General features: G+C 31.4%; 2 protein-coding genes across 4 annotated transcripts; both read left to right on the plus strand.

Moving 5' to 3' along the window:
- The first annotated feature begins 1470 nt into the window (after positions 1-1470).
- On the plus strand, positions 1471-10577 carry LOC141676984 (aldehyde dehydrogenase family 3 member I1, chloroplastic-like). 3 transcript variants are annotated; one of them, XM_074482716.1, is made up of 13 exons: positions 1471-1635; positions 2723-2851; positions 3276-3516; positions 4609-4677; positions 4776-4872; positions 6630-6836; positions 7338-7453; positions 7615-7719; positions 7818-7984; positions 8061-8151; positions 9705-9854; positions 9922-9971; positions 10126-10263. In XM_074482716.1, exons 1-12 carry the CDS (start codon positions 1613-1615, stop codon positions 9931-9933), a joined length of 1407 nt encoding a protein of 468 aa, XP_074338817.1. In that variant the 5' UTR covers positions 1471-1612; the 3' UTR covers positions 9934-9971; positions 10126-10263. The 3 variants fall into 3 exon arrangements, with proteins under 3 accessions (XP_074338817.1, XP_074338816.1, XP_074338818.1); XM_074482715.1 differs by lacking the exon at positions 9922-9971 and having other exon boundaries at positions 10126-10577; XM_074482717.1 differs by lacking the exons at positions 1471-1635; positions 9922-9971 and having other exon boundaries at positions 2720-2851; positions 3307-3516; positions 10126-10577.
- Positions 10578-12233: 1656 nt separating this feature from the next.
- On the plus strand, positions 12234-13016 carry LOC141680477 (protein DOG1-like 4). Its single transcript, XM_074486693.1, has one exon. The coding sequence runs from the start codon at positions 12234-12236 to the stop codon at positions 13014-13016; it is 783 nt and encodes a 260-aa protein (XP_074342794.1).
- The last annotated feature ends 1217 nt before the right edge of the window (positions 13017-14233 follow it).

Raw genomic sequence — 14233 nt, forward strand, 5'->3', positions numbered from 1 at the left:
AATCAAATACTCGAATCTAGACATTAAAACTCGAAATTCTTTATTACTTCTACTCTTTCTTCAGAAATCAGTACTCTCCCATCTAATTCCTTTCTCACTGGTAGCTAATATATGCTACATTATAGATCATATCCTTACAGCACACCTATTTATACAAAAGAACAATTGAACAAATAAAATTTAGCCGAAACTACTGAAATAAGATGAGAGTAACCATTGCAAACATGAGAAAGATTAGACTAACCAAAACCCATTTCCTGCATGCATTCCTTCCCTTCTCACATGTACTCGAGTGAAGCATTTGGGATCATTTCTGGCTCAGAACTCGCATTCATGAACTTACAATCCCCTGGAATCACATCACAAGCCCTAATAGATGTTAGGACTGAGGAGTACTTATTTCTTGCTAGGCCTGATGTCTACCCATAAAAGCGTGTGAAAATATTGGATATTGGAGAAAATTTTCATTTTGTCAGATTCTTCTAGTGAAATGTCAGTAAAATGTGCATGAAAGAAGATCAACTACTGAAATTATTTGGTTACAGAGATACACTGTATATGAGGATAATAGGAGTTAAAAATAGGTATTTCCTAATTTACCCTTCTGATTTAACGTCTGTTAGATGAAACTGACAGAATGCAATCGCGTGTTAAAAAAATTAAAGAAGAGTCATGCGGGTGCCTATTATTAAAACTCGGTCAGTTTTGTGCAAAAAAATTATAACTGAGGCCATATTCGTGCAATTAAGTCTAAAAATATACATATTAAATTTTAATTCAATAAAAGAACTTTTAGAAAAAGTATATAAATTTATGACTTTTATATACACTATGCATAAAAGGTCAAATGAAGTTATATTTAGAGACGAAAAGGTCAAAAGAACTACTCCCTCCGTCCCAAATTGTTTTTCCCAATTTAACTTTTTATACTGTCTATAATAAGCGATTGACTACTAATTTACGTATAATCTATAAAATCAAATTTAGTTGTGAGTGATTTTGTTGGATTCGTATTTATGAGTATTTTAATACAATAAAGTTTTTATATTTAATACTAATACGAAATTAAAGATATTAATAATTAAAAGTGTGCATTGACAAACGTATTTAACATAAAGAGAAAACGTTTTTTTGGGACGGAGGGAGTAATATTTTCGGGACACAAGGCTTTTTGGGTCCTACCCGTTTTTTGCAAACCGTAACTGATTAATGACAGCCGGGTCAGTGACTAATGGTCAACTGGAACAAAGTAAAAGGCGGTCAGTAGGATAATGGACAAGGGCAATAAAATTAGTTAGATGAATAAAGAAAAAATAAGGATCAAAATTAAAAGGTGTTTAAGGAGAAGCAAACAAAAAAGAATAAGGATGATTGCATTAATAAAGGAGTAACAGTGTACGAGACTGCAAGGAATCTCCTCCGCACGTACAAGTTATATTAATCATACAAGTAACAAGTTAGGCCCATTACACTCAACTTGTATCTATTGTTTTCTCCACCACAGACTCTCCTCCACCGCTACCATTAAAAACAGATATTATGTGCACTTGAATATATATTAAGATAACAACTAGAACGTTAATTTCTCACTTTTCTCGTTCACTTCGGCAATATGGTCATCTCTTTTGACTGCAGGTACTTCTTTCTTGCTTTCTTTCTTTTTTTATATGTAATACATACACCATGTTACTATGTTACTTCAAGGCGGGGGAGTTAACCTAGACTGAAGTCCCGGTTGATCTTCGAAAATCAAACCTTTTTATGTGTTGGCGTGACAAGATATGTATTTACATACTGCTAAGCATATTGCTCTCCGTGTGGTAATACGATTTTAGTTGAGGCATTTGCTTATAAACTCATTGTGTAAGTTGTGAAATGAAACAAGTAGATGATATTAGTTTTGACAATAGCAGCGGCTAACTTAATAACTAGTACTATTGAGTATCCTATGCAGACATTACTAAGCTCCTGGTTCAGGGATTGGAACAGCATTTGGAATGTGAAATCAGTTTATTTGTTGTTGTTTGATTTCAGTTCTCTGACTTCAAACTCAGTTTCTGACAAAAACTGAGGATTTGGAAGATATGACCCTGTTTGGCAATTAGCTATTAGTTGTAGCGGTTTGAAATAGTTTTTTGACTAGCTGATTGTATCTAATTGTTTCGAATAAAACAGTTTGGTAAATAGATAGTTTCAATTGGCTTTTTATACTATTTACTTGAAAAAACTAGAAAAAACCTCTCCTAGTAATTTTTTCAAAATTAGCTTTTTGGGACCAAAAAGCTATTTTAAAAACTAACTACCAAACACTAATATTAAAATTTTCATTTAGTCAAATCTCTAATTTGATTCAAAAAACTATATTTGTGCCAAAACGCTAACTTCCAAACATGGTCTATGTGCCATTATAAAGATTATCGTCCTTCAGTTATGCACAATATTGACCTATTTTGAACAGGGACTTATTTAGTTTGATAATCAAACCTTGTATTGAAGAATTGGCTACGAGTAAAATTTTAAATTTTAAAACATATTTTAGCTTGCTTTGCGCTGAAGATTAAGAACTGAGAATACAGCTTCCACTGACAGTATTGTGCCATTCAGTGACACAAGTAATTGATACCTAGTTTGTAGAATTAATATATTCTGTTGTTCTTGTTGACTGTCATTATTCTTATCGTGTGTGTATGCGTAGATATTTATGTTACATTCTTCTGTACAGGATTGATGCTAGCATGAGCATGACATTAAGTTCCCTTACTTTAAATAAAAGTGGCAGCTTGCATATAGCACAGACCTGCCTTTCCATGCCCTCGAGACATCAATCTTGGCGCTTGCTCTGTTCCCCCATGTAACACTCTACATCCTCTCTCGCATGCTTATTACCCACCCCACACACAAAGACATTCCCACTGTTCTGGAATTCAGAGATGGATTTTTCCTTGTTCACTCATTCCAGATTAGATTAGCATTTTTAATTTGAAAATAGAAAGAGGTGAAAGTAGAAACCTCTTATGACAAATTACATGTCTAGTTTTAGAATCTAGTCACATCCTGTCAGTGTTACTGCAAATTGCCAATATTCATATACAATATTTTAAATATATCTGGACGCTATATTATCAAACTTAAAGATCAAAGCTTTTGTTTTAGAAACATATCTTTTAAACTGTGAGTACTTAGCGATTTGCAGCTACTATGTTCTACATTATTTTTCTCTTGTATATTGCTTTTGTTTTAAAAAAAATCTGAAATGAATGTGATCTATCTGAAAGTTGCTCTGCTTCTCTATCTTTGGTCGTGGAGGAAAAGAGAGGCACATTTAATAGAGATAATGCAAACAAGCTAGTGAAGGATCTAAAGAAAGTATTCAACACTGGCAAGACAAAAACGTATGAATGGCGAATGTCACAGCTGACAAATATGTTGAAAATGATCGAAGAAAATGAGGCAGACATATATAGAGCTCTCTATAAGGACCTCTCTAAGCCTGAATCAGAAGCTTTTATCTCTGAGGTTCAATACTTCTCTTTAGATTACACAAAATTCATCCATGAAAAACTTTCAAGTGTTTTTACGTTACGTTAAACCTTTATTAGTGGCTACTGGTTGATGTATTTGAGGATATTTAGAGGAGGAATAAGCTTGTATGGTCGAGTTTTTGGATGTTTATTGACAATGTAATACTGTATAAATGCAATATGTTTAAATAAGTGAAACGTAGTACATAGGAAATATAACAAATTTGCTAAGAAGTTATAAGTCTGCAATTTTTAGTAATTATAGCTCTGCAATTTTAGTTAGTACAAAGGCCACATGAGAAGGAAAACATAAATGTATATGTTTTATTATGGTCGAGCTTGGAGGCACGAAGTGTAGAAAGTTTAAGGTACATTATGGACCATTTAGGTGAAACACAGCCATTTTTGCATGTTAATTATCTCCCGAGGAACCAGAACTCTGAACCATTCAGGCTGAGGTATTTCATATTGAAATTTTCACTGATTTTGTCATCTGGGGCTAAATAAAACTTTGCCCTGATTTTCAAGATAATCTGTGGCTTAAAAAATAATCATTAATTTTTCAATCCCGCAGAGGTTTCAGCCTGTGATAGACCACCCTAGCTTTGCCGCTGCGACTTATCCATTGCAACTAAATTCCTTTTAATAGTTCTATTTTAATCTTAAATTTAGACTCATTAATTTTTTTTAAGTAGTGAAATGTACACCAAATTAAATCCCTAGAAGCATGCATCAATTTAGTTAACTATAGTAGCTACTATATTTGAATCCCTAGTTCATTCATCTGCACTCATCAACACTACTGGTTATGAGGATAGCATGCAACAAGTCTGGAAATGTTGCATTGGATTAAAAACATTTTTCAAATTTCGGTATCTCCCCTTACATTTCTTTTCAAATTTATCATCCCCTCTATTTGCCAGTATGTTTCACTTTCACAAATATGCCTTCTGGAAAATATCAGTACGAGGTACTATTTATTACTTCGAGTTTTCCTTTCTTTTTTTATATATATCTAGAACATGATCATAGTACATAGACCATGTATACATTCTTAAGGAAATCTTACTTTCTTATCATATTGTAGATTGCTATGACCACAGGCTCTTGTAAACTCGCACTGAAAGAACTGGACCAATGGATGAAGCCACAAAAGGTGATTACTTTTATTAACCATATACTGACTTACTACAGAAACAAAAGCTTCCAAGCCTCAAACTTGTTTTGAATGTCATTGCACGACTTTTTTATCAGGCAAAAACTACGGTGACCACATACCCTTCCTCAGCGCAAATCGTGTCAGAACCTTTAGGAATCGTGCTGGTTATTTCTACCTGGAACTATCCTTTCTGTAAGTCGGTCAGTATAAAGCTGAAGTGAATTGACGTGTTATTTTGTCATCTCAGTAATTATAAAGAAAATATTTTCGAATTCCATTCAGTTATGTTCCCTTCCATCCCAAGTTTTCCACCCTGTGTGACCTATCACTACGATATAGGATGATGCTTTGATACATTTTTCTTTTTGCTAGATAAGAACATCTGCTCATAAATATTGTGCAGATAACATCTTATTGCTCTGATATAGTTTAAAAAATAAATATATCACAGATATGCTATATTGCTATCATATAAATACATGTTAGCTTAATTCTGTCCGGCCTGCACTGAAAACTTTCAAGCAGTTGCTCGATCTCTGGACCATGGTTGGTTCAGTCTATCAATATGTATTGAATCCATCACTACCAGAACTCAATATTACAGTATACAACCTTAGAAAGCAGAAAAAACTAGTAATTTTTTTTGTAGTATGTGTACTATTCCTTATTATTCGAGGATAATGTATACATGAAATGTCTAGCGTCCTCTACTTATTTCATTTGTCTTCTTGAATTTCTTACAAGATTACAATTATGTTCTTTTGGTATATATTCTAATACCACATTCCACATGTCATGTATGCAAATGTGTGGCCATGCGGAGAAACTATAATTAGAAACCCGGGTCACTCAATTAAAGACGTGTCAGATATCAAAAGTATGTATGTCGACATATCTTAGATAGGAAGTAGATCAGATCAGCATATGGCATGGTGAAAGTTTTTTTTTTTCTTAAGAAAATGTAGTTTTTTGAATCACTCAAACAAGTATTAATACTTCAACCTTAAACTAAATTTAGCTTAAGTCTTTTTGGGATGAGATCAACAACTAAATTCGCTTATCAAGTAGCAAGAAATGGTAATTTATTGATGAGCAGATGTTTACTTGAAGTCTGTCAGGATGAAGGCAGCCAAGTTAAAATGTGCTTGGGGAAACTGTACTCTGTATCAAAATCCTGCAAATGTTTTTTCTATTTTTGCCATATAAACTCATATACAGTTTTTCGAATTGAGCATACTCACTTTTGGACTATGTTACATGGACTCAGGTATAGGGTTCAAGTTTAATTATCACTAGTAAATAGTAATTGTCTATCATATGGATATGGATGTTTGAACATGTAACTCGGATCAAAAGTTGACAAGTTGTGCATCTAATTATTCTTTGTTAGGAAACTTCTTAAAAAGCATCTGTATGAACACAGGGTATCCAAACAAAAACAGTTCTTTTGTTCTTATCATCTTATGCGCTCAATTGGTTTCTTCTTCATCGCACTTTATTTTTATTTGATTTAGGTTCTGTCTATTAGTGTTTTACAGTCAGCAATACAGATTCATTCAAAATTAAAAACTGCAGTCCAAGGGACAACTGTCCAACATGGGATTCTCCCTTTCAAGCAGTTTATGTGTCATAAAACAAGGAGCATTTATTTTTTAGTTTCAAGTTCATGCTGACCCTGCCTTTGTTCACTAGCTGAAAAAATCAGCATATCAGATAGTTTGTGGCAGTCGGTCAGAAACTTGAGATTATTGAATAATGTCTGAAGAATGATTGGGGGCATTACCCCTATTTTGTGGTGTTTGTGTCTCTGTGTCTTCTGTTTCTGCCATTTGGTTTTGTTATGCTTTCTATTTTTCAAACTTTCCTATATACATGCTGTTTAAATTTTATCATATGATTGACTTCTAATCATGGTAATATATATGAGGTTATTATTGTTTTTCCACCAGTACTATCTCTGGATCCAGTAATCGGAGCCCTTGCAGCTGGTAATGCTGTTGTTCTAAAACCATCAGAAATTGCCCCTGCCTCAGCATCTCTTCTTTCAAAACTATTCCAAGAATATCTAGATAGTTCTGCCATAAAAGTTGTGGAGGGAGCAGTTGATGAAACAACTGCATTACTCGAACAGAAGTGGGATAAAATATTTTATACAGGTATTTCATCCGTCCTATTTCTTAGTAGATTTCCCAATTTCACAATAATATCCTCATCTAATTTTGATGTGAAGTAACAGAGCTGTTAAAAGCCTTTACATTATATAGCACTATTAAGTTACCAAGTCAAATAAAATCTCAACTAGCAATTTGCATGCACATATATCTACACATTTCCCTGTGGGCATAATATGACACAAATAAGGGCATAGAAGATTTGTAATTCCTAGGCCTTGGTCCTTGAACCCCAATAGAAATTTAATAGCACCTGGGACAGGGAAGATTAGTATTACCTATTGTTTCATAGAAGAACCTTCAGTTACTGAATATCATTTCACAGAAGTCTTCCTCACATTTTTTTTCCACTATTATCTCTTCCTACACGGTTGCGTATGCTACTGGGGATGTTTCGTTTAGTTTCTGTCATATCTGAACTCCAGATATATAACAATTAGCAATTTATCAAATAGTTCTTATATTAATTCATCAAGAATTCTTAAGGTAATGGAAGGGTTGGAAGGATTATAATGGCTGCTGCTGCTAAGCATCTCACTCCTGTCATTTTGGAATTGGGAGGGAAGTGTCCGGTAGTTGTTGATTCAAATACAAATTTACAAGTAAGAAACTTAAATACGTTAGAGTACTGATGACATCATAAATAAATTCTTCCATGCAATTGATATATTACGTCTTACTTAAGATACAATAGACATTTAGTTTATATGTACTTATGTATGTCTCCCTCTCTCTCTATATATTTATTCTTGTGATAAAAAAGGTTTCTGCAAAGAGGATAGTAGCAGGGAAGTGGGGGTGCAATAATGGACAAACTTGCATTGCTCCTGATTACATCATAACTACAAAGGATTTTGCACCGAAATTGGTAAGATGCTTCAAATAAATCTCATAACGTAATAAAATGTCTTTGTTTATTTCTTTCTGAATCTGTATCTAAGTTTTTGGCTGATAATGGTTCATCAGATAGATGCTTTAAAAAATGAATTGTTGGAGTTCTTTGGAGAAAACCCCATGAAGTCAAAAGACATGTCTCGCCTGGTTAATTTGTACCACTTTAAACGCTTGACTAGTTTAATGGATGAGGTCTCTGATAAGATTGTTGTAGGAGGCCAAAGAAATGAAGAAAAATTGTGAGTTTTCAGAAATTTTTACATTGTCTCACTCCTTAATTAAATAGTTGAAATTTTATAATTCTATCTGTTGCAGAAAGATATCTCCAACTATCTTGTTAGATGTTCCAGAAAATTCTCAGATAATGCAAGAGGAAATATTTGGACCATTGCTACCCATTCTCACTGTAAGTGCTGACTTTAAAAGTTCCTGTATCTTACTTCAAAATCTAAATTGGAGGTTGGTATAAGCTAAAAACATTTCACTAAAGAGACATATTTTTTTATGAAATAAAGAAGTGATGTTGGTTCTGGGTCAATGTTAAATTCTTACTGATAAGTTATATATTGCAAGACATTGCTAGAAAAATGTTAAAAATTGAAAGCTGTTGGAAAAATTAGTGAAAAGAAAACACCTACATTGCACAAAACCTTTTTCACTTATTTAAAATTCAAAGTAAACTAGCCATTATATAGGCTTTACCCACATATCAAAACTAAACCACCACTTAGTGGGTAAATAACATGCCCATTAATTAGCTTCGTAACTCCACTACCCCACTACTAAATAATGCTAAAATAATATTTGAAGCATAAATATCTAACAAAAGCCGGGCATTGTTGTAAACCAACCACAAGGTCAATGTTAATTTCTGACAGAAAAGTTATATATTGCAAGAAATCGCTTAGGTAGAATCTGGAATGTTTCTTTCTTGGTAACATTGCTATGAAACTAACTATATGCAACATATTGTAATGAATCATGTGATGTGAATCTTATTTATACTTGGGGAAAAAGTTTTATGTGGTAACTACTACCTGTTAGCTATAATATCTATGTGACAAGAAAATTTTTGAAATTAAAAGGACTACTCCAACTTACACACCTTTAGGTAAATTTTTAGATGATGAGAAATCAACATGCTAGATATATTGAATGAAAGGCCATCATCTATATCAAATCCACATCAATTACATCCAAAACTTAACTATGATGCATTGTCACGCTTTAACCCTAGCAGGTGTACATGTATATAAACATTTAAAATTTGATATTTATAGTATACATATAATTATATATATATAATTATATAATGTAATGTCAAGTGTACATACTAAAATATTTTACCTAAAAATATATGTTTCTTTTAGAGTTAACCAAATTTATATTACTTATATAAAATTTACTAATAAACTAATATAATAAAAAAGTTAGCAAATGTTTTGAAATATATAAGTAATGTTTAATAACTAATTTTTTCACATGTTTAAAATATTACAATAATATCATTAAATATGTTTTTATGAATTGTATAATTTATTTTCACTTGTATTAAACAAAAAATAATCAATGTTTTATTAATATTTCTTTCACAATCCTTTTTTTTATCAAAAGGTAGCCATTAAAAATATTTGTGTTGAAATTTAAAATTAACAAATCAAAATTATTTTTTCAAATATAGCTAATCATTATAGCTAATACCATTAAACCAAAATTTCTTGCAGGTACAACAAATTTTAGATAATATCTATTTTATATGATTTTAGCTAATAATTATAGCTACTCCCCTTGGAGATGCTCTTAGTTAATTCTGGAATATCCATTTGTCCATAAACATTAAAAGGTATGAGGTAACTTATTGATCTTGAATTCATGATGTATATTATCTTCTTCCTCCTTGAATAATTCTAATGTGCACACAGACTAAGAATAGTATGTTTCCTAATGTGTTATGGACAGGTGGAAAATGTGAAAGACAGTTTTGATATGATAAACTCAAGATCAAAACCTCTTGCTGCTTATATATTTACCAGTGATGAGGAGCTAAAGAAGGATTTTGTTAGAGACATATATGCAGGAGGGATGCTTATCAATGACACTATATTACATGTAAATTCTAAACTCTGTTCTTTAATTTACAGTAAGATATTAATTGTGCTTAATTTGAAATTACTAGTACATCAATTAAGGCGTACCAAGTGCACAACTGAGGAAGGTCTGAGGAAGGTCAGACGTATAGAATTACTTGTTACACATATGTAGAATTACTAATGCAGGTGCATGCAAATGTATCAATAAAGCACATATTCTCGTTCCCCTATTTATTTTTAGGCCCTTTGTTCTGTTAATTACTTTCCTGTTTGCAAACCATAAAATGCAGCTTACAGTTGACAGCCTACCGTTTGGAGGAGTAGGAGAGAGTGGAATGGGCTCATACCATGGAAAATTTTCATTCGATTCTTTTAGTCACAAGAAGGGAGTTCTTTATAGAGCTTTTACAGGAGATTCGCCTACTAGATTTCCACCATATACACCGGTAAAGCTACGGTTATTGAAGGCATTGATCAGTGGAGACATATTCCAAGTTTTACTTTCTATGATTGGATGACCAAAGAATTAAAATTATATGTATGGACATTTTTAGTACAAGAATACAATGCACTTGTAAAGTGGTAGCTAGGGCCTTAATCAGCTAAAAGATAAATAATAATACATGGATAGACCAATTAAAATTTGAAAGGAGGGCTTAGACATGCATGTGCAGCCAAATATATATAAAGCAGCATGAACAGTAATCTTTAATTTTGATTTTATTGATGTCTTATCAGTTATCCCTTGTCATTTCATTGTGCTTCACCCAAATCTTTGTGAGAAAAGATATAGGAGTATATTTTTTTGAAATAATATTAGAAAGATACTTAAGGCATATAACCGTGTTTATTTTAAAAAATAGTGAAAATAGTTCAGAATAGGAAAAATAATGTCAAGAAAAGTTTATGTAATTTTTTTTTTTAATATGATTGATTAAATGTTCCCTAAATAGTACAATTGTATAATAAATTATAAATTATTATTAAAATGAAAAATAGATACAGTACTAGAGATATATATCATAACTAAAAGAGGTATGTAAAAAAAATGAGAATAAAATTTAATTGTTGTGCAACTAAAATATATTTCAATGTTTATAATGTTAAATATTATACATACAAATATTTGACATTCCGGTCAGGAGTTCATATAATATGTTATTTTATATTAATGTATTCACTTGTGTGATAATACAATATTAATTTATTTTATTGTACCATGTTTATATATTATTATTATTATTATTTAGCTCAAAATTTTTGTTTTTAATTAGTATATCCTATTTTCAAAAGTAAAAATTTAATTATTTGATGATTAATTATATCTCTAATACATGTCATATAAATCAAATAAGGTGTTTAACGATTATTTTTAAAACAATTAGGTGTGTAAAACAAGTTTTTATATCTAACAATTGAAATTTGTAAAATATATTTCAAAAATATATTAATGATAAATTTTTTAAAATATTTTAGTTTTATTTGAAAAAGAAACATCTAAGACATAATTATTTAGTTCTAACAAATTGAAATTTGTAAAATATATTTCAAAAATATATTAATGATAAAATTTTAAAAATATTTTAGTTTTATTTGAAAAAGAAACATCTAAGACATAATTATTTAGTTCTAACAAATAGTATATTTAGTAAGTAACTAAAAGCTTTCACTTACCAATATATTTAAAAATATATCAAAATAATTAACAAAGAATGCATACACTTGCAAATAAACTAATTTAATTTAGAAAAGAAGACAATAGAGCATAACACATTTTGTGTTATATTTTAATAAATTGAAAAGGTACATATATATAATTGACACAAATATTTGATATAAATATTATATTTTGACCAAAAACACAATTCATTCGTATTCATTAGATTTTTTAAAACTAAATTATTATTATTTTTATAATTAAGTCAATGTTTTAAAAGTAAAAGTTAAATTTAAGTATATTTTTATATCAAGAAGATAAATAGTATTTTAGTTAATTAATTAGATTAGCATATAGCTAGTAATCTATATTTTGGTAATAAAAAATGATATATATTTTGTTTTTAATTATAAAATGAGATAAGAAATAGAGATAACTCTTCTTTGATACAGGGAGAGAGATAATCACCTGTTGAATCGGTTCCTATAAACAAATATAATATATCTTTAAAATATTAATTATTTATTTCGACAATATTGCTGCTAGTCGGCTATTAGCTAGGCACGTATCAACCACGTATTTGGAAAACCATAAAACGTGGCACAACCCTCACCACTCTTCGTAAAGCCTTAAACATGCCTTACATGTGATAGTCTGGCCAAGTGCCCATCAACTTAGAAGATGAGTCATTTTCAAACACGTTCATCTTGTTTTTCTAAACAATACTTATCAAAATTGTAGATGGAATTGGCACAAAATGAAAATTTCTCCACCTTCTATCAAAGATGGATAACTCAACTAGGTGAGTATGTTAACATACTTTCTGAACTTTCACACCAAACTTTCGATGCCAATAACAAGTCAAATGTCGAGGCTGTGGTGGAAAAAGTCATAACTCACCACAAAGTGTATTATGGTATCAAGTGGGCAGCTGCTCACCAAAATGCACTACCTTTTTTCAGACCAGAATGGTTAAGTCCAATGGAGCATGGATTTCATTGGCATACAGGATGGAAGCCCTTAGTAGCATTTGACATATTGAATACACTTAAAAACAATCGGGTTCCTGGATTGAGTACTCTTAAAGAGTTGAGCACAGAGCAATTAGAGAAGATTGAAAAGCTCAAGATAGAAATAATGATTGAGGAAAGGAAAGTAGAAAGGGACATGGAGAGGCAACAAATGTGCATTACTTATCCACCTACGTTTCAATTAGCTCAATTGATGGCTCAAGTCAAAGACGGGGACATTGCGGTGGCTAACATTGACGCCTTGGTGGATGGTAATATGAGGAGTTTTGCAGTTCCAATGGAGAGAGTATTGAAGAGAGCGGACTATGCTAGGCTTAAGACACTAAAACTTGTGTTGGAAATTCTGGATCTCAAACAATCAGTGCAGTTTTTGGCAGGATTGTCAAAATGGCTGGTGAATATTAGGAAATGGAGTGAAAAGAACAATAACACAACAACTCAAGCTTCTACATCAGCCTCTGCATCATCCCATCATCCTGATATCAAATCCTAGTTACCTCCATACATAAAACTAGCAAGGGCTAGTTTTGCTTTAGTAATATCTTCCATGTTGTGCTTCTTGTTCCGTACGTGCTACTATTTTGTTTCACATGTTTGTATGTTTGGTGGTAGACTACTACCATTTGATTACTTCTCTGGATATGATCAAGTACTATCAATTAACTATAGTTTGCTTATCATAATATAATGAGTATCATATATGTGTTAAAGTTGTGGTTTTGTTATGTTTTGTTGTTTTAGTTGCTTAAAAACAAACAAGTGCTAGATTTTTCCTTCTGCTTATTCATGTTTCTTGCCTGTTCTTTTTTCATGTTTGTTCTTGTGTTGGCTCCAGAGCTCCAAGTGATTATGAGTAAATCACATGTATTTCTTATGTTGGTGTGAAGTTATATATCTTATTGAAGTCAAGATATGTAGGACCTTCTGAAGAATGATGATCTTGAAGTCTAGTGCACACTTACCAAGAGTTCGATCCTTTATCTTACAAGCACTAGAGAGAAATAATTATAACAAAATGGACCAAAAAGACATATGTTACTGGGTCTAGAAGGCCTACTTAAGAGCCTTGATGATCTTAATGTCAAAATTCCCAGCTGGTTGGTCCCTGGTGGGTTGAGACATAACCGCTGCTAGCCCTTGGACAGGAACCAACCAGAGGCATACTAGTAGTACCTTTATCTGGACTTGTAAAAAAACCAAATCATAATAACTCTTAATTTGTTTGCTAACCAATTTTTCTGAATCTTAAATTATTTTTCAAGAGAGTGAAGTTCATGAAAGATTATAATCTTTCTCTGTCCATATTATAGAATGCACCTTACCTCTGTTCTACTCAATATATTTTGAATAAAAATATTGTCATTCAAAAAGTTATAAAAAATTCTGAGTACACCTTTTTTTACAAAGATTGCTTCCAGCTAGTAATGATTTATTTTAAAAAGATTCGGATTAGAAACAAGCTAAATTTAAGTTTGAAAGTCATGGGTTTATACTTAATAAATTCTAAAATATAAAATTAATAAAACTAAACTATACATGGTTAAATCAGCTAATTTAACATTCATGATCCGTTTCATAATAATATAAATGTTTCCTTATTTTCCTCGAGCATCTGAAATGTAACAAAACCCTTAATTATTATCAATGTGACATTTAAGGCGCTTTTAAAAAATTTGTAAAAAATTGAGCACTACACTCGTGTTAATCCTT

This window comes from Apium graveolens, chromosome 8, assembly GCF_009905375.1.
Source record: "Apium graveolens cultivar Ventura chromosome 8, ASM990537v1, whole genome shotgun sequence".
In the NCBI taxonomy this organism is placed as follows: domain Eukaryota; kingdom Viridiplantae; phylum Streptophyta; class Magnoliopsida; order Apiales; family Apiaceae; genus Apium; species Apium graveolens.

Excerpts from the sequence above, each read along its gene's own strand:
- LOC141676984 (XM_074482715.1), top strand. The coding sequence starts at position 1,613 with ATGGTCATCTCTTTTGACTGCAG. Across the intron at positions 7,720-7,817 it reads AGGATTTTGCACCGAAATTG|ATAGATGCTTTAAAAAATGA; the intron begins GTAAGATGCTTC and ends ATGGTTCATCAG. Across the intron at positions 8,152-9,704 it reads CATTGCTACCCATTCTCACT|GTGGAAAATGTGAAAGACAG; the intron begins GTAAGTGCTGAC and ends TGTTATGGACAG.
- LOC141680477 (XM_074486693.1), top strand. The coding sequence starts at position 12,234 with ATGGAATTGGCACAAAATGAAAATTTCTCCACCTTCTATCAAAGATGG.